The sequence below is a fragment of the Podarcis erhardii genome (genome assembly GCF_964252035.2).
Source record: "Podarcis erhardii genome assembly, chromosome: 5".
Lineage (NCBI taxonomy): Eukaryota > Metazoa > Chordata > Lepidosauria > Squamata > Lacertidae > Podarcis > Podarcis erhardii.
In genome coordinates, this window is record NC_138509.1 from 99,268,720 (window position 1) to 99,288,371 (window position 19,652).

At 48.0% G+C, this 19,652-nt stretch overlaps 1 protein-coding gene and 1 long non-coding RNA gene across 2 annotated transcripts in view; both read left to right on the forward strand.

The window, feature by feature from the left end:
- The window catches only part of LPP (LIM domain containing preferred translocation partner in lipoma), a 294,160-nt gene that overhangs the window by 194,431 nt on the left and 80,077 nt on the right, over positions 1-19,652 (forward strand). Inside the window, exon 6 of the mRNA XM_081862512.1 lies at positions 10,540-11,196. Within this exon, the coding sequence (XP_081718638.1) occupies positions 10,540-11,196 (657 nt within the window). The remainder of the gene's footprint in view (positions 1-10,539; positions 11,197-19,652) is intronic.
- The window catches only part of LOC309342402, a 346,777-nt gene that overhangs the window by 107,078 nt on the left and 220,047 nt on the right, over positions 1-19,652 (forward strand). The window lies entirely within an intron of this gene.

Genomic DNA, 19,652 nt, shown 5'->3' on the forward strand with positions numbered 1-19,652 from the left:
TTTGGGATAATAGGTTTGTGCAGATATGGGGCCAGAGAATCAAAATGTGGCCAGCTCAGTAGCAAGTGAGCAGCTCAGATCAAAATGGCACTGTGTCAGGTGGAGCCCAGCATATAATTCAGCCAGCTCCAACCTCTCCAACCTCCAACCTCTGGCCCTCTGCCATGAATGCTTTAGTTGACATTCCCGCGTTGCAGGGGGTTGGACTAGATGACCTTTGGAGGTCCCCCGCAACTCGAGAATCCTACAATTCTATAAGAAACTGAGCCTCTCATTCTGTTCTTGCACTGATTAGCTGGCCGTTCTCCTTTGGCACACGGATCTCGTTCAGGGGAACGAAATTGCAGCGGTGTGTCTTCAGAGGGGGAGAACTGGGCCAAATCACTGTGTTTCGCCATTTGGCAAAGCACAAGGCAACCACGCCGAGGCCCTCTGGAAATCTGGCTCGCAATTGCTGGAGATGCTGGTGAGGCGTCTTACCAGGGAGCAGATAATTAAATGTAGCATCGGGTCGGGCGTGTAATTGCTATGTATCCATCAGCTTGTCTCTGCCTCTAATAATTTCAGTGCCAGAAGATGATTTCTGCATGAATATGTTCCATCCCCCCCACCCCAGATCCCTCAACTTGCAGGCATACATGTAAAGGTAGCAGAGATTTCCGCAGATAAAAATCGCAATGGAGGCACATTCTGGCTGCCCACCTGCTGAACCCACAAAGCTCATTGTTGTATGAAAGCCCCCACCTCTCCACCCATCACAAAGAAGGGGAAATTTCCTAGTCTGTAATAAACTGCACAAGAAAGTGGGATGTTGAGATGACGATGATTGTTGTTATTATATCCGTCTCAGAATAAAATCAGACTATAGAGCCACAAAGATCTTTGTGTGCCCCATCACAGAGGCCATTCTCGCTCACTAGAAATCCAAGCGGCCTCTAGGAACACCAGACATTTGCACAGCTCGGGACACAAGCAAAGCACCTTGGCATCCTCTGTGGTTGTGCAAATGTGCATTTTCTCCATGGCCAGCAACAGAGAGGTCGGGAGGAGAGAGCCGGAGGAACAAAACAGTGGTTCCAAGCAGTGCTGCCTTCCTCCTGGTGTTGAGAGCATCCTAAGAACTGTCTGCTGCTGGCTCAGGCCAGTGGGCCTTTGAGTCCAGTCCCCTGTTCTCACAGTGGCCAACCAGTTGTCCCCGTGGGAAACCCACAGGCGAGATCCGAGCACCGGAGCCCTCTCCCTCCCCTGCTGCTGCGATTTCCAACGACTGGGATCCTTTTCAAAGAATTGTACAGTGGTACCTCTGGTTTGCAAATGGGATCCGTTCCGGAGGCCCGTTCTCACCATGAGCAGAACGCAGCCCACGTCTGTGTGTCTGTGCGTGCGCGGGTCACAATTTGCTGCTTCTGCGCATGCACGTGACATCATTCCATGCATCTGCACATGTGCGAGTGGTGAAACCGGGAAATAACCCTTTCCGGTACTTCCGGATCGCCGCAGGATGCAACCTGAAAAAATGTATCATGAAGCAAATGTAACATGAGGTATGACTGTAGTTGGAAGGGACTGTGCGGGGCCCAAAGCAGGGCCACAGGAGGAAGTGATGAAAGAAAAGACTCCTTCACACAGCACAGAGTTAAACTACGGAACTCCCTGCCACAGGAGGAAGGGATGGCCACCAATTTGGATGGCTTTAAAAGAGGATGAGGCAAATTCATGGAAGAGGAGAGGGCCATGGATGGCTCCTAGCTGCTGCCTCCATACTCAGAGGCAGCATTGCTCCTGAATGCCAGTTCCAAAGCGGGGCCCAAACCCACAGCGCTGAGATTCAGAGCCTCATGTTCTACCAAACTGAGCTATCCCTTCAGTCCAGAAGCATTGCAGCCTCCTTCTTGGCCCTGAACGGGCTGCTTCTTCCTTGCAAGTGGGGAGGGCTGTGCAATGGCTTTAGGGAGAGAGGAAAGCCATCGGTACAGGATTCTCCCTCGCCGAGGATCCTTCCTGCCAATGTCACGGCTTCTCCTCCCCCCCCCCCCCCGCTTGTAGCACGACTAAGTAGCGGTGACGGCATTCAGCGGCTGCCAGCATTAATTATTTCCGCAGGCTCTGTTTACTTTCCTGCGCCTCGGGGGAATGTTGTACGTACAGATCGCGGCGGCTCCCGTTCCACCTCGCCGGCGAGCATCACTGACGCAGCAGTCCTCCCCGGCATCGTCCTTCTGCTTCCTTTCATGCGTAGGATTTTTATGAAAACACACACGCACACACACACAAACCCCACCACCCTGCTCTCGTTAATTCGGTCGCATCCACGGCGGGGAGAGACCCCAGGTTACCCCAGTAACCAGCGCTGTCTGGCAGGCTAATCCCTGCCATCTATTCCGGCTCAGGTCTAATGAAATTAGCACGTCTCTGACGTCCGTTCCCGGGGAGGCGATTCTGACGCGGCGACCCCAGCAAGGACCTGCGCCCTTGTCAGTTGCGCTCATCTTTGTGGCAGGACCTCGGCGAGGAGCGTGCAAGGATCAGGCCTCGCACGCTTGGCTCGTGGTGTTCGGAACGAAAGGTGCCACAGACCTGGAGCAGGGGGGTGGGGGTTGACGCAAATGCTGCCTGCAGCTTGAGCAAGCCGTATCAGGCCTCCCACAGGCCCCTCCATATGAATTAGAACTCGAGGCTTTTGCTTTTCGCCATCTGCCGTCGCAGAGCAGGAGGAAGGGAGCCTTCTAGCCTTCTGGCGGCCTCGCTTCTAGACAACTGAAGGGGAGAAAGAGAGACAGAGAGCAAGGCTGGGCTGCAAGGTTTGTCCCTTTCTTGGGAGCTTTAGCGCTGCACCCGGTTTTCGTGATTCCTTTCTGATGCAAATGTTGCCAAGGGGGAGAGAGGGTACCATTCCTCCCCATCACATAAACACACAAACACCAACCTGCCTCCCACTCTTCCATGTGCTTTTCAGATGCTGTTCTGGGATAATGTAAGAACAAAAGGGGGGCCTGCAAGATCAGGCCAGTGGGCCAAATAGTTCAGCGTCCTTTTCTCGCAAGGGCCAACCAGGTGCCAGCCGGACACCCACAAGCAGGATCTGAGCAGTGGCAGATGTTGGGGCCTCAAATTTCAGCAGGGTCTTGTGCATCCCCAACCCCCAATCTCACAGTCCATTCCAAATAATAGTTGTGTCGTCTCTGGTGGCACCCTGAGGCTCTGTGCCCAGAGCAACCAAACCAGTTGGACCAATCTGCCTCTAATCTGAGCCAGTGCCGGATTTAAAGGTAAAGGGACCCCTGACCATTAGGTCCAGTCGTGGCCGACTCTCGGGTTGCGGCGCTCATCTCACTTTACTGGCCGAGGGAGCCGGCGTACATCTTCCAGGTCATGTGGCCAGCAGGACTAAGCCGCTTCTGGCGAACCAGAGCAGCGCACGGAAACGCCGTTTACCTTCCTGCCCGAGTGGTACCTATTTATCTACTTGCACTTTGACGTGCTTTCAAACTGCTAGGTGGGCAGGAGCAGGGACCAAGCAATGGGAGGGATTGCAGGGATTCGAACCGCCGACCTTCTGATCAGCAAGTCCTAGGATCTGTGGTTTAACCCACAGCACCACCTGTGTATAAGCTATGGAAGCTCTAGCTTAGGGCCCCACTCTCTTGGGGCCCCCAAAATAAATTAAAGGGGAAAAAACCCCAGATGTACATTTCCAAAATATAAGATAATAAGCAAATAAAATACAACCTACCTACAGCAACAGTGTTCTGTGTTGTGTAGGTTCCTATTTGTTATGTGCAAATGTCTTCAGATACCTATGAGGTCCATCAGTTACCATATAGCATATATTCAACACAAAAAGCAGCGACAATTTGTTGTTGATAAAGGACAGCTGGACATATAAAGGGCCCCATGACCTTCTGTAGCTTAGGGCCTCATCAAACCTCAATCCGGCCCTGATCTGAGCACAGGAACAACTCTTTCTCCTGTGGTATCCAGCAACTGGTATTCTGAAGCATCGTAGTCACTGATAGCCTCTCTCCCTCCCATGGATTTGTCTGATCCTCTTCCGCCGCCACTTTCTCCTGCAGCAGGGAGTTCCGTAGTTTCACCCTGTTCTGTGTGAAGGAGGACTTGCTTCAGCCTGCCCCAAATCTTCCTACTTTCAGCTTCTTAATTTTGCTTGACTGCCTCTTAACTTCTGCTGCAAGCTGCCCTGGGAACATGAGGCACGCATCTGGTAAAGGCATAAGGGTGCATTTGAGGTCCAAGACTCTTTTTCCGCTGCCCATCCGCACAGCGCGGGGATCTGGGGCCCGAGACTTCGTAGGTGGCTTCAGAGACCAAAGCTAATCCTTAATGGCAGCGAAATTAATGGCCTACCCGTGTTAATGCGTTAGATAAAAAGGCAGCCAAAGCTTTAATTGAAGTTCATCCCCTCGTGAATTTCCCTTTTCTGGCACAAAAGGCTTGAAATCAGCAGAATGGCCTTCAGGAAGCTTGTTATTTGAATGGATTATTATATGGCTTTTATTATATAACTTGCATCTCATTTATGTTTAGAGGGAGAAGAGGGGCTCTCTCCCTCCACCCTCCCTGCTTGGGTACGGGTATAAATATATCCTCTATGCGGAGAACAAATTCAGCCCTCTGAAGCAGGATCAGGCCACTTTAAACAGTCATGGCTTCCTGGGAGCTGTAGTTTGTTAAGTGGGTGCTGAGACTTGTTAGGTAGACCCTTGTTTTCTCCCCACCCCTGCTACAATTCCCAGAGCGGTTTAACAGTCAAGCAATCTCCTCTGGGAGCTCTGGGAATTGTAGTTCTCTAGGGATCCTGAACAAACTACGCTTCCCAGGGTGCTTTGGGAGGGAGCCACAGCTGTTTGAAGCGGCATGCTATGGTTAATGACAATGATAATAATAATTTATTATTTATACCCCGCACATCTGGGCGGCTTCCAACAAAATATTAAAAACAAAGTACAGCATTAAACATTAAAAGCTTCCCTAAACAGGGCTGCCTTCAGATGTCATTTAAAAGTCAGATAGTTGCTTATTTCCTTGACGTCTGATGGGAGAGCATTCCACAGGGCGGGCGCCACCACCAAGAAGGCCCTCTGCCTGGTTCCCTGTAACCTCACTTCTCACAGGGAGGGAACCGCCAGAAGGCCCTCGGAGCTGGACCTCAGTGTCCGGGCTGGATGATGGGGGTGGAGATGCTCCTTCAGGTATACTGGACCAAGGCCGTTTGGGGCTTTCAAGGTCAGTACCAACACTTGGTATTGTGCTTGGAAACATACTGGGAGCCAATGTAGGTCTTTCAGGACCGGTGTTATGTAGTCTCGGACGCCGCCACCAGTCGCCAGTCTAGCTGCCGCATTCTGGATTAGTTGTAGTTTCTGGGTCACCTTCAAAGGTAGCCCCACACAGAGTGCATGGCAGTAGTCCAAGCGGGAGATAACCAGAGCATGCACCACTCTGGCGAGACAGTCTGCGGGCAGGGAGGGTTTCATCCTGCGTACCAGATGGAGCTGGTAGACAGCTGCCCTGGACACAGAATGGACCTGCGCCTCCATGGACAGCTGCGGGTCCAGAATGACTCCCAGTCTGCACACCTGGTCCTTCAGGGGCACAGTTGCCCCATTCAGGACCAGGGAGTTGCTATGTGCTGTGCTGAATTAGGGCCCCTCTGGGGGTCACACCTGTGCCATCCCTCCTGCCTCCTGCCTTCTGTGCGGGAAGGAGCAGATGTGCTTACAAGCTCGTTTTCAGTTTCCGCCAGTGCTGAGTCACCGACACAAAAGCAGGGGTGGAAACGCCTTGCATTTGCAGAAACATGTATGCTTTCCAGAGAATTCTTTCTGCCACCCCCTCTGTTTCTCATGCATTGTGAAAAGAAGCTGTTGTTGAAAGAGGCAATGGGAATTTTTTGTTCAAAAGTGGGACACTAAGTACATGGATGGATGAATCTCCCGATTTTGGTTTCTTCCACATCTCTAGATCAGTTCTTTTTCTCTCTTTTTTAAGTTCCTCCAAAATCCACCAAAATTTGTTCATTCATTCATTTCACAGGATTCACACACACTGCAGGGTTTTAGTTTTTTTAAAATAATAAAAAACTAAACTAAACTAAACCAAGCCAACCTCTCAAAGCACTTTACAACGAGAGAGAAAGAGGTGATAAAATTATGGGTAAATGCAGTTAAAAGCAACCATTTGCAGCATTGAAGTGATTTTTAAATGAATTAACTTTTAAAAGTTGGCTAAAGCCTAAGAACAGATTAAAGCACACATCAACACTAATACAAGGTAGAGTTGTGTTTTTTTTTTTAAATGGTTTGTTTTTTTAAAAGAAAGAGCCAAAAAGGGCACAGCAAAGTCACCTGCCTGATGTCAAGTGGCAGGCAGTTCCAAAGTGCAAATGATGCACATATTTTCACCTAAGGTACACATTTTTGCTTAAGCATTTTTCTGAGTTTCTAAGTCAATTTTCTGAGTTCACTTTGCGTATTATTTCAGAAGGTACAGATCAGGCAGACGGCAGAAAACATCTGTAGGGATTAAAAAAAGGGATTTTCAGTATGTGCGGTTTAACGCCGCCAAATTTCTGAGCCAACCTTCCCTGTGATCGTATGGCCTCCTTGCTGTACGCTAAGACAAGATATTGGAGGGAAAGACCTTGTTTGCCACGGGTTTTGTTGTGTTGGAAAGGCAGACTTCCTATTTATTTAACCAGAATCTAATCAGCTGCAACCGCTGTAATGGTGCTCTCCAAGCCAAACATAGACAGTAGAGTAGAGAAGCTTCATCATGTCAGTTATCTTCATTTTCAAAATGTTTTGCTGTGGTTAACAGTTGCATTCAGAACTAAAAATAGGAAATGGCAAGATGGAAATTAAAACCAAAGTAAATATCTGGCTGAGCCAGCCTCGGTGATTATGCAGTTTGTAGGGTCGAGTGCCAGGTCTTAATTAAGTTTCTCCCCCCTCCTTATTGATTTATGCTTCATTCTGATTTATTCCTCGTAACATTTGTTACTACGTCTCTTTCCCCTGTTTATATTGCGAATGACCTGTGGTTAAAAGCAATAAATTTGAACCCAACTGAGTTCTATTATTTGTGCATTTCCAGCTTCTGAGGACATCTGTGCTTCTGAATTGTTTCTTCCCACCTAGCCGGGAAAGCAAACAGCGGCAAACCAGTAAGCATGTAGCCCCAGGGTCATGCTGAGGGCCGGATTTAGGTTTGACGCGGCCCTAAGCCACTGAAGGTAATGGGGCCCTTTATATGCCCAGCTGTCCTGGACAGATCTCAAGCCATTTGCACATGTTGCCCTGCAACCAGTCCATGCAGAATTTGTGGTTGTTGTTGTTGTTTAGTCGTTTAGTCGTGTCCGCCTCTTCGTGACCCCCTGGACCAGAACACGCCAGGCCCTCCTGTCTTCCACTGCCTCCCGCAGTTTGGTCAAACTCATGTTTGTAGCTTCAAGAACACCGTCCCACCATCTCGTCCTCTGTCGTCCCCTTCTCCTTGTGCCCTCCATCTGACACGCAAACATGCACATCCGTGAGAACGAAATTAAAGGATGTGAGGAATCTTTCCGGGTGCAAACCTGTGCCTGTTATTTCCTTGTTGCTTCCTCTGACCACACCTTTCTTGAGATGCCTCCCCCTCCTCCTCCTCCTCCTGGCATTAATCTCTTTCCCTTTTCTGAGCACCCCCCCCCCATCCCAAATCCCTCTGCCTTCAAGTTTGGCTCTTTGACAGAGGCTGCTTTGTTCTGCCTTAGTGAGATATCATAGAATCATAGAATCCTAGAGTTGGAAGAGACCACAAGGGCCGTCGAGTCCAACCCCCTGCCAAGCAGGAAACACCATCAGAGCACTCCTGACATATGGTTGTCAAGCCTCTGCTTAAAGACCTCCAAAGAAGGAGACTCCACCACACTCCTTGGCAGCAAATTCCACTGTCGAACAGCTCTTACTGTCAGGAAGTTCTTCCTAATGTTTAGGTGGAATCTTCCTTCTTGTAGTTTGGAACCATTGCTCCGTGTCCGCTTCTATCAATTTTTTTCTTTTTAAACATCAGTAGCCGGCAATGCCTTTTAGCTCTTAAAAAACACATACAAAAAGACCTTCATTTTTCTTTAATGTGGCTTTATCGCCGGCTTTAAAGCAAAGGTGAGCCAAACTTTCCCCTGCATCTAACACCCCTTTCCTACACGCCCGCTCCGAAAACTGCTCCCAGGCAGCGGAGGGAGAGCTTGATCTCTCTGTAGCTTGATCTCTCCTTCCTGCCAAATCACTTTTTCTTTTTTGCAGATACAACTTGTAAATGAAAGAAAGGGAGGGAAATTAACCTGGATTAACCTGGATTTTTTTATTTTATTTTTTACCTTTCTCCCAAGAGTCCAAAATGAATGGTGCTGAATGGTGTTTCAGGAATTTTTAGCAATGAAAATTGCTAAAAATTGGAAAAAAAGAAATTGTGCCAACGAAAAAGGAATGGCAAGACAAACTGTTAGAGTATATTGAACTGGCTAGATTAACAGAGGCAATTAGAGATCACACTAGACAAGAGTTTCGAAAAGCCTGGGGAAAATGCAGAGAATACTTCACAAAACAGAGCCCTAAAATACATACCTGGACTTGTTTCGATTAATGTCTGCAGGAGACTTTGTGGCTATTTAAGTCATAATTAGGAAAATTTTAATTATTCATAAAGGAAGCAGCTTATAAGAAGTAAATACAGAGGCCAGGTACAGGATAAAGGAAGTCTTTTATTTGGTTGTTTGTATTGTATGTTATGCTTATTGTATGTTATGTTCATGTTTAATGAGGGTGGATTTCTGTATTGGGCGGGTGGGGGTATATGTTATGTTGTAAAATTTCCAATAATTTTTAATAATAATAATAATAATAATAATAATAATATCATCTTTATTGTCATTGCCCCCTCTCGGGGACAACGAAATTACTTGGCTGCTCCATCCACCCAGGTAGGGCACTCCACTCAAAATCAGAACAACTATAAAAACACTAATTAAAACAATACAGTATAAGAAGAATGGTGTTTCATGGAATCAGAGAATCTTAGAATTTTAGAGTTGGATGGGACCCTATGGGTCATCTATCCCAACCCCTTGCAATGCAAGAAGCATCTCAAATATAATTTAATCCTGGGGTTTTAATGTCTGGGGTGAGTGGTGACTCTAGATGGGAGGAAATGTCCACTTTTCCCTACATACAACTAATTATACCATCGTAGCTTGGAAGTCAAATGGAATCCATTCCGGAAGTCCGGTTCAACTTCCGAAATGTTCGGAAACCAAAGCGCAGCTTCTGATTGGCTGCAGGAAGCTCCTGCAGCCAACTGGAAGCCATGGAAGCCCCATTGGACGTTCAGCTTCCGAAAATAGTTCAAAAACCGGAACACTCACTTCCGGTTTTTGATTGCTTGGGAGTCGGAACTTTCGACTCCCAAGGCATTCGGGAGCCAAGGTAGGACTGTATACAGTGGTACCTCGGGTTACATACGCTTCAGGTTACATACGCTTCAGGTTACAGACTCCGCTAACCCAGAAATAGTGCTTCAGGTTAACAACTTTGCTTCAGGATGAGAACAGAAATCGTGCTCTGGTGGCGCGGCAGCAGCGGGAGACCCTATTAGCTAAAGTGGTGCTTCAGGTTAAGAACAGTTTCAGGTTAAGAATGGACCTCCGGAACGAATTAACTACTTAACCCGAGGTACCACTGTATATATTTTATTTTTCTTCCCTTTGTTAACTGGTTCTGTCACCCAGGAGAAATGTATAAAATAGGACCCATTTCTACTTTTGGACAGTTCACTGATCTTTAGATAGCCAAAGTCTGGTTGCAGGAACTCATGAATGATGAATGAAACTTTTTTTGCGTCAGCCATCAGCCATAGCAGCAAAAGAACATTGCAATATACACAGCACAAAAAGTCAGTGATAGAAAAAACGGTTTAGGGTCAAGAATCAGCAGTCAAAGAGTGGATCTTATTCTGATTGCCCCAGAATAAGATCTTTGGTTGGGACCTCATGAACAAGGCTGCTCTTAAGCTCTCTTAGCTTGGACAAAAGGTAAAGGTAAAGGGACACCTGACCATTAGGTCCAGTTGTGGCCAACTCTGGGGTTGCGGCGCTCATCTCGCTTGCTGGCTGAGGGAGCCGGCATACAGCTTCTGGGTCATGTGGCCAGCATGACAGCCGCTTCTGGCGAACCAGAGCAGTGCACGGAAATATCGTTTACCTTCCCGCCGGAGTGGTACCTATTTATCTACTTGCACTTTGACGTTCTTTCGAACTGCTAGGTTGGCAGGAGCAGGGACCGAGCAACGGGAGCTCACCCCATCGCCGGGATTCGAACTTCTGACCTTCTGATCGGCAAGCCCTAGGCTCTGTGGTTTAACTCACAGCACCACCCGTGTCCCTAGCTTGGACAAACCAGTACATAATGGGGCAAATCTTCAGGCGCAGGTTATTCCTGACCCAAATTAATGGTCTGTTGCTGGTGTCTCTCTTCCCACATGCAGGGCTCTGGGATTCCGGGCGGATCTCCCATCGCTACGCCTCCGATGACCACCCCAGTCACTGGCCACAAGCGCATGGTCATCCCAAACCAGCCTCCCCTGACGGCCACCAAGAAATCAGCATCCAAGCCTGGCTCTCAGCCCATCCCAGTGACCCCGGTCGGCACCTTGAAACCTCAGCCCGTTCCGGCGTCCTACAGCACGGCTTCCACCCCGAACCGCCCGACCTTCAACGTGCAAGTTAAGTCGGCCCAGCCTGCCCCCCACTTCCAGCCACCAGCCCCCCAGTATAGCAGTCTGGCCCCCAACCAAGCGGCTCAACCGGTGTCTTCTCTGGGCCCAGCACCCTACGTGCCGTCTCAGCCCCGGGCCGCGGATTACGGCTACGCGCCCCAAACCGCCCCTCAGCCAGAGCCAAGCTATGGGTACGGGGGCCCCCAGGGCCGCTACCAAGAGCCGGCCTACCCCGGAGGCTACGGAGGGAGGACTGGCTCAGATCCATCCTACGTGCCGCAAAATGCCTGGAAGCCGGAGGCGACATACCCTTCTCCTGGGTCTGCGGCCCTCAATCCGACAGGGCAGTACCCGTCGTCCGGAGCCAAGAAAACCTACATCACAGAACCGGCCGCCGGGCCTCAGCCCCCTCTGCAGCAGCTAAAGGTAAGAGGCAGAGTCCGACCCGGAGATGGGTGTGGGAAGCGGGGAAGGGCATGGGTCTTGATTCCCATGTGCAGGTAGAGCTGGTGATTGCATTTCTGTACAGTCATAACCTCATGTTACGTCCGCTTCATGTTACATTCTTTCAGGTTACGTCCTGCGGCGACCCGGAAGTACCAGAAAGGGTTACTTCCGGGTTTTGCCGCCCGCGCATGTGCAGATGCGCAAAACGACATTGTGCGCATGCGCAGAAGCAGCGAATCGCAACCCACGCATGCACAGACACGCTGCTGCGGGTTGCGCTCTTTTCATCTTGTGAATGGGCCTCCGGAACAGAGCAACCAGAGGTACCACTGTATTTCGCTTCACGCATTCAGAGGTGCCCCAAAGCGATTCGCAAGAAGACAGCGTGACGTGTGAAACACATTCGGATAATTAGTAATACAGCAGTTATTTATTTATTTGTTAACTTATTTCATCAAATTTATAGGCTGCTTGATCTCAGAACCCTCGAGCAGTTCACAAGAAAAGACAACACAATCCCATTATCAACAGGGAGGATTAGCAACAACAATGCAAAAAGTTAAGATAACAATAGACTAAAAACAGATTTAGGACTTTCATCAACTGTCTAAGCATCTAGGTAGGCTGGTCTAAACAGGAATGGTTTCAGCATTCAGTTTCTGAAAAGAGTGCAGTGAAGACCCTTGCCTGATGTCAATAGGCAGGGAGTTCCAAAGTCTAGGAGTTGCCACACAAAATGGCTAAGTTCTTAGAATCATAGAATCATAGAATCATAGAGTTGGAAGAGACCACAAGGGCCATTGAGTCCAACCCCCTGCCAAGCAGGAAACACCATCAGAGCACTCCTGACATATGGTTGTCAAGCCTCTGCTTAAAGACCTCCAAAGAAGGAGACTCCACCACACTCCTGGGCAGCAAATTCCACTGTCAAACAGCTCTTACTGTCAGGAAGTTCTTCCTAATGTTTAGGTGGAATCTTCTTTCTTGTAGTTTGGAACCATTGCTCCGTGTCCGCTTCTCTGGAGCAGCAGAAAACAACCTTTCTCCCTCCTCTATGTGACATCCTTTTATATATTTGAACCTGGCTATCATATCACCCCTTAACCTCCTCTTCTCCAGGCTAAACATGCCCAGCTCCCTTAGCCGTTCCTCATAAGGAATCGTTTCCAGGCCTTTGACCGTTTTGGTTGCCCTCCTCTGGACACGTTCCAGTTTGTCAGTGTCCTTCTTGAACTGTGGTGCCCAGAACTGGACACAGTACTCCAGGTGAGGTCTGACCAGAGCAGAATACAGTGGCACTATTACTTCCCTTGATCTAGATGCAATACTCCTATTGATCTTACTAATGTGGAACAGATCTTATGCGGCCCGTGTAGAGGTACAGATTCCACCGACTGAAGCGGTCAAGGGGGCAAATGTTGGGTGAGATGATATCATGGGCAAACTGGTCCTGAGCCGTTAAGGGCTTTATACACTAATAACAACATCTTGATCTTGATCTGGTAGCAAATCACCAACACATGCAGAGCTCTGAGCGGGAGCGTTATATGCCTGTCGGCCCTCCCTCCTCTCAGCAAATGTGCTCCAGCATCCTGCCGCTTCTGGTTTAAGCACAAAGGAAGCCCCACGCACAAATCCAAACACGCAAATACAAAATATTAAAAGTGTTCATCCAAAGAAAAGTAATCTGAAAGAGCACCCAATATCCACAGTTGGAGGCAGCAGTGCTTTTCAGGACCAGGAAACCAAAGGGCAGGAGTCTGCTCTTGTGTGTGAACCCTGGTTGTGGATTTCACGCAATCAATTTTTTGGCCTTTTTGAGAGCAGGATGCTGGACTAGGTGGACCTCTGGCCTGATCCAGCAGATCTTCTTACATTCCTAACCCATGGTCCATATATAAAGCCAACCCCTTCCAACTCTATAATTCTTTGATTCTAGAAGATTTACAAGCGGGATAAACTTTGGAGAGCCCATCCTCTTCTGCGCAAACAAAGCCACCAGCAAGTTTTGCTATATGATTTAGGACCAGGTGTGGCTGTGTCTTGCTTTTACCCTTGCAAACATTGTTTTCGAAAGAGCCGCTTTGCCTGCCCTTTGGCAAATCAGGGATTTCCATGTCCACCTTCGCAGGCTGAAAACATGTCGCTCCTTTGATGCCACCGTGAAAACGTGTTTTGTATGTGCGGGTGATATGAATAACATCAACATTGGGAGGGAAAGGGGGTTTTTTTGCAGACCAGGTGCACACACTTTGCATGCGCCGAATCATCACCTTGCCATGCGCCCCGGAGTGTCACCCTGCTCCCCTGTGCCTCTGCTGTGCTTGCTGTCCTTCACTGGAGGTTTTTAAGCAGAGGCTAGATGACCCCATTAGGGATTCTTTAGTGGCGATTCCTGCATTGTGGGGGTTAGACTAGATGGCCCCTGGGAGCCACTTAGAACTCTACAATCCCATGACTCTGTGCACAGGATTTCTGGAACTCTTCAAACAATCCAGCCTGCATGAACAAAAGGCCTTAGTCGGTCCATGGGAGGTGCTAAGCAAACTTCTGGTGCCAGAACGCATCCAGAGTTTTGCCTGCAGCTTTTCCAATGTGGCCGCACCCCCTCAGAGTTGATTTTGGATTTTTCCTCCTCTTGAGGAACTCTTAAGCAGCTCTGATGATGCTTAACGTGGGGTTGCCTGCGCTTCAAGCAGATAATTCAGCTAATTAACGCAGTGTGATCCTGGAGCAGGCGAGGGCAGAACCTCTCCGAGAAGAGAAAGACAACAACTGAAACCCGCAGCTTTGAAGTGCAACCTTCCAGACCCTTGATCATCTCAGTTGCCCTCCTCTGCACACCTTCCAGCTTGTCAACATCCTTCTTAAATTGTCGGGCCCAGAATTCGACGCAGTATTCCAGATGTAGTCTGACCAATGCAGAATAAAAGGTAAAGGGACCCCTGACCATTAGGTTCAGTTGTGACCGACTCTGAGGTTGCGGTGCTCATCTCGCTTTACTGGCTGAGGGAGCCGGCATACAGCTTCTGGGTCATGTAGCCAGCATGACTAAGCCACTTCTGGCGAACCAGAGCAGCGTACGGAAACGGCGTTTACCTTCACACCAGAGTGGTACCTATTTATCTACTTGCACTTTGATGTGCTTTTGAACTGCTAGGTTGGCAGGAGCAGGGACCGAGCAACGGGAGCTCACCCTGTCGCGGGGATTCGAGCCGCTGACCTTCTGATCGGCAAGTCCTAGGCTCTGTGGTTTAACCCACAGTGCCACCGGTGTCCTTTGGTCCCTTCGACCAAGGCAGAATAGAGTGGGACAATTATTTTCCTTGTTCTGGACACTAGACTTCTGTTAATGCAGCCTAGAATAGCGTTAGCTTTTTTTGTGGGTTGTTTGTGGGTTAGCAATGTGCTTCACATGAATGTACAAGAGGCCCAGTACCTGGATGCCCCTTTCTTATTCCTCTGAACTTAACTTTGGGACAAGCCTTCGTCGGATTCATCTTTCCAGTTAGCTGAGAAATCAGGAGTGCTCTAGTTGGAGCTACAAGCCCTAGAAGAACTCTCTGGAGATTTATTGTTAGTTTTCTTTGATTCTTACATTTTTCATATGGATGCAGATATAAAATCTAATGTTTCCTGCCCTTCTTCTCGAGGCTCCAAGCAGCTGACAATGTTGTTGTTGTTGTTGCTGTTGTTTAGTTGTTTAGTCATGTCCGCCTCTTCGTGACCCCATGGACCAGAGCACGCCAGGCCCTCCTGTCTTCCACTGCCTCCCACAGTTTGGTCAAACTCATGCTGGTAGCTTTGAGAACACTGTCCCACCATCTCATCCTCTGTCGTCCCCTTCTCCTTGCGCCCTCCATCTTTCCCAGCATCAGGGTCTTTTCCAGGAAGTCTTCTCTTCTCATGAGGTGGCCAAAGTCTTGGAGCCTCAGCTTCAGGATCTGTCCTTCCAGTGAGCACTCAGGGCTGATTTCCTTCAGAATGGAGAGGTTGGATCTTCTTGCAGTCCATGGGACTCTCAATGGTCTCCTCCAGCATCATAATTCAAAAGCATCCATTCTTCGGCGATCAGCCTTCTTTATGGTCCAGCTCTCACTTCCATACATCACTACTGGGAAAACCATAGCTTGAACTATACGGACCTTTCTTGGCAAGATGTTGTCTCTGCTTTTTAAGATGCTGACAGACAATAGCCTGCATCAAAACTGTTTCTGCTGCAAATTTCTAATAAATCTCTTTCCTCTATGCCAAACCGTCTTTGTTCAGCAGTTCGGCTGCCAACTTCCTTTGCCTTGGACAGATTCAGAGAGGAGAGGGCCATTGGTGGCTAGTAGGTACAATGGCTATGTTTTGCCTCCACAATTGGAGGAAGCAATGCTTCTGAATCCTGGTTGCTGGAAGTGGCAGGAGGGCTCCTGTGCAAGTGAGCAGACAAACCTGTTGGCCAGCATTCTTCTAAGATGCTCTTGCATTTCTGATGCCCGCAAAGGGGCAGAGGAAAGAGGGCATCTGGCCTTGCAGATTCTGATTGCTTTTTAGAGCCAGCGTTACCGAAAACCAGACATTTTCAAAAGGCATTTCCTTGCATAACAAAGCCATAATAACGGGGAGTGTTTGTCCTGTGGGCCTTATTAGGCCCCTTCCGTTCGATGCGCACAAGCCATGATTTGTTTTTCCACTTTCCTTTCGGAAGCCTTGTTACTGAGCTGTGCAAAGCGTACCTCCTCTCATTTCCCTAGCAATGCCAGCACCTCTCGCCGAAGCGTGCAATTAGACGCTTTGCAGAATAATAGGGCTAAAAGGGGAATGGCAGGATCTTGTCTGCGGCCTCCAAACCGACCCCATTTGTATAAAATTATACGGGAACACAAAAGATTAAGCGCTCGCTCCGGTGCGCGGATGCGCCCTCTCAGACCAGCCGCTGCTCACGGTCTTTTTTTGGTAACAGAACACTTTGTACTTTGGAGATAATTGACTGTGGAATATAACATTGTTTATTCAAAAGCAGGTCACGCAGAAGAGAGCCCCTTGCCACAGTCCTGCTTGCACCTTGCCTTTGATGCCCATGCAAATTCATGAGCATGTGTGTCTCCGTGCGGCCTAATATATATAGACATGTATATATTGTTTTAAATCTCTCATGCGATTCAATTTCAGCCTAAGCTGGGTTTGCAGTAAGGTGTTTTTTTCCCCTGGGGGGCCGCAGGGGTACGCATAAAGATAAAGGGTAAAGGGACCCCTGACCATTAGGTCCAGTCATGGCCGACTCTGGGGTTGTGGCGCTCATCTCGCTTTACTGGCCAAGGGAGCCGGCGTACAGCTTCTGCGTCATGTGGCCAGCATGACTAAGACGCTTCTGGCGAACCAGAGCAGCGCACAGAAACGCCGTTTACCTTCCTGCCAGAGCAGTACCTATTTATCTACTTGCACTTGGATGTGCTTTCGAACTGTTAGGTTGGCAGGAGCAGGGACCGAGCAACGGGAGCTCACCCCGTCATTGCGGGGATTCGAACCACCGACCTTCTGATTGGCAAGTCCTAGGCTCTGTGGTTTAACCCACAGCGCCACCTGCATCCCATACCCCTAAACATTTTGTGAATCTTTGTACAGTACCTTGTCCATTTACTGTATTTATTTTACCCAAAATTGAAGTAGAAAATGGTGGTTTTCTTAAGTCAAAATGAGAGTAACCCTGAACATTTTTAAAGAAAAAAGCACTGGCGATGCCTCTCCCTCTGCTAAACTGTGATGTTCGGGGTGGGGGCCGGGAAGCTGGTCTGGTCACCATCAAAGTAAATTTGTCTGGTTTTTAGGTCATATTCCAACCTGCGCATTGTTTGAGGAAGCGTGACACAAAGTAGAACAAACACAGAAAAAGACCTAGTGGCATAGATGCTTTGCAGCACCAGAGTGAGACCTTGCCTGAGGTTTCACAGCAACCTGCAAGCGAGCTGCTACCTGGCGCCTGAGACTTCACCTGACACTATAGGAACATAAGAAAGGCCTGCTGGGTCAGGCCAGTGGCCCATCTAGTCCACCATCTTGTTCTCACAGGGGCCAACGTAGATCTCCCCCATTAGGAAACCCCCAAGCAGCATTCACACGCACAATCAATTCTCCCCTCCTGTGGTTTCCAGCAACTGGGATTCTTCTTCTTCATCATCATCATCATCATCATCATCATCATAATTTATTTATACCCCACCCATCTGGCTGGGCTTCCCCAGCTACTCTGGACGGCTTCCCAAAAAACATTAAAATACTGTAATACATCAAACATTAAAAGCTTTCCTAAACAGGGCTGCCTTCAGATGTCTTCTAAAAGTCTGGTAGTTGTTCTTCTCTTTGACATCTGACGGGAGGGTGTTCCACAGGGCAGGTGCCACCACTGAGAAGGCCCTCTGCCTGGTTTCCTGTAACTTCGCTTCTTGCAGGGAGGGAACCGCCAGAAGGCCCTTGGAGCTGGACCTCAGTGTCCAGGCTGAACAATGGAGGTGGAGACGCTCCTTCAGATATACTGGACCGAGGCCGATTCAGAGCAGAGCCATCCTGGCTCATAGCAGCTGATAGTTTTCTCCTCCTCCATGAATTTGTCTCACCCTTTTCTCAAGCCTTCCAGGTTGGTGCTGGCACCACTGCCTCCTGGGGAAGTGAGTTCCATAGTTTACCGTATTTTTCGCTCCATAAGACACACTTTTTCCCTCCTAACAAGTAAGGGGAAATGTCTGTGCATCTTATGGAGCAAATGTGTGGTCGATCGCTGGCTCCCTTTCTGGTCCCGGTCCCTTGCCCAGGTGTTCATTGTTGAATGTTCTGCATGTGACTGGCTGATTAGATTATCTTTCTGGAAACTGTAGAAACGGCTCCCTTTCCTTTCCTAAAGAAGCTGCAGAACTGTGAGTTGAACCCCATAAAAACAGGATTTTTTCCCTTTGCAAAGTAAGCTCCACAACTTTGAGCCAATCCTCAAAAAAACGGGGCTTTTCCCCTTTCCTCCTGTAAAAACTAGGTGCGTCTTTTGGTCAGGTGCGTCTTATAGAGCAAAAATACAGTAGCTATGCGCTACACGAATAATTCCTGTTTGTTGTCTGTCTTGAATATTCCAGCATTCGGCATCACTGGACATCCACAAATTCTAGTGTTAACGAGAAACAGAGGAAAAACTTCTCTCTCTGCACTTTCTTCTTGCTAATACAGTCTGTCAGGCTGGCAAGTACCGCAGAGAGGGACTTCTCTGTTTTGAACCCATCATTATGGAGCTTCCTTCTTTGGGAACTTCTCTTGGCAGCCTTATTGACTGCTTTCAAATTGCCTCCAAATACCTCTCTTGTTTCTATCCACTTTTAACTGATTAATCTGAAGCTGGTCCAGAGTTTCTAGGTGCAAATAAAGCACCAGTGCTGTTTTTTTCCCTGCTATTTTCCCCTTTATCTTATCCCCCCCCTGTTTTACTGCTGGATTTTCAATTGAACTGTTGTCGTCGTTGTGTGTGTTTTGCCCTTTTAATCTACCTTGTTGCGTGAGCTGCCTTGAGAGGGCTGGGTGCCCTATGAAAAGGAGTATATAAAAAATTAAATTAGCTTAAGGAAGAATTTGAATTGTTCTCTAGACAGTGCCCACTATAAACATCTGTGTCTTGCATACTTTTGGATCTGTTGGTTGGGTAGTAGACCTGCGTTTGAGTAAGTCCAAAAGGGCAATATTTGAGGGTCATATTGAAAACAAGGAATATTCTGCTCAGTATATTTTTTTCCAGTTATCCGTGCAACAGCCCTGCAAAGTAGGGACTATTATTGCCAATTTGCATTGGTGGGGGGAGGTGAGTTGCTTGGGGGGAGATCTGAACCAGGGACATCAGCTGTAGATTTCTATCCTTTCAGTGACAGAACTGGCAAAACTGCAACTGCCCCCTGGGGAAAGCCAGACTCTTCTCATTATCCAACCTATCTATCCATATTATTATTATTATTATTATTATTATTATTATTATTATTATTCAAAATTATAACAAGACATATTATCCAAAAACATATCATCCTTGTTCCCCCCCCCATCCTTCCTCCCTCCCCCCCAAAAAACCCTCCCACCCCCGCCTTCCCTCAGTTCCAGTCTTTGGTTTCTCTAAGAATGCTGTTTTCTGCATGTTACAAAGTTGTATAGATCCTCAAACTATTTAGCTGATTGTTATCAATAAAAAGTTTGTGAATGTTTATTCAAAACCAGCCAAGGAGTCCAGTTCACTTTGTTGCGTCTTCAGATACTTTGTAAAGGGTTCCCATTCATCCTTAAAGTCACAGTTATCCTTGTCCCGTAGCTTATATCTCAATTTTGCCATTTCTGCATAGTCCCATCAATTTTTCTTGCCATGATTCTTTAGTTGGGGTTGATTATTATTATTATTATTAATAATAATAATAATAATAATAATAATA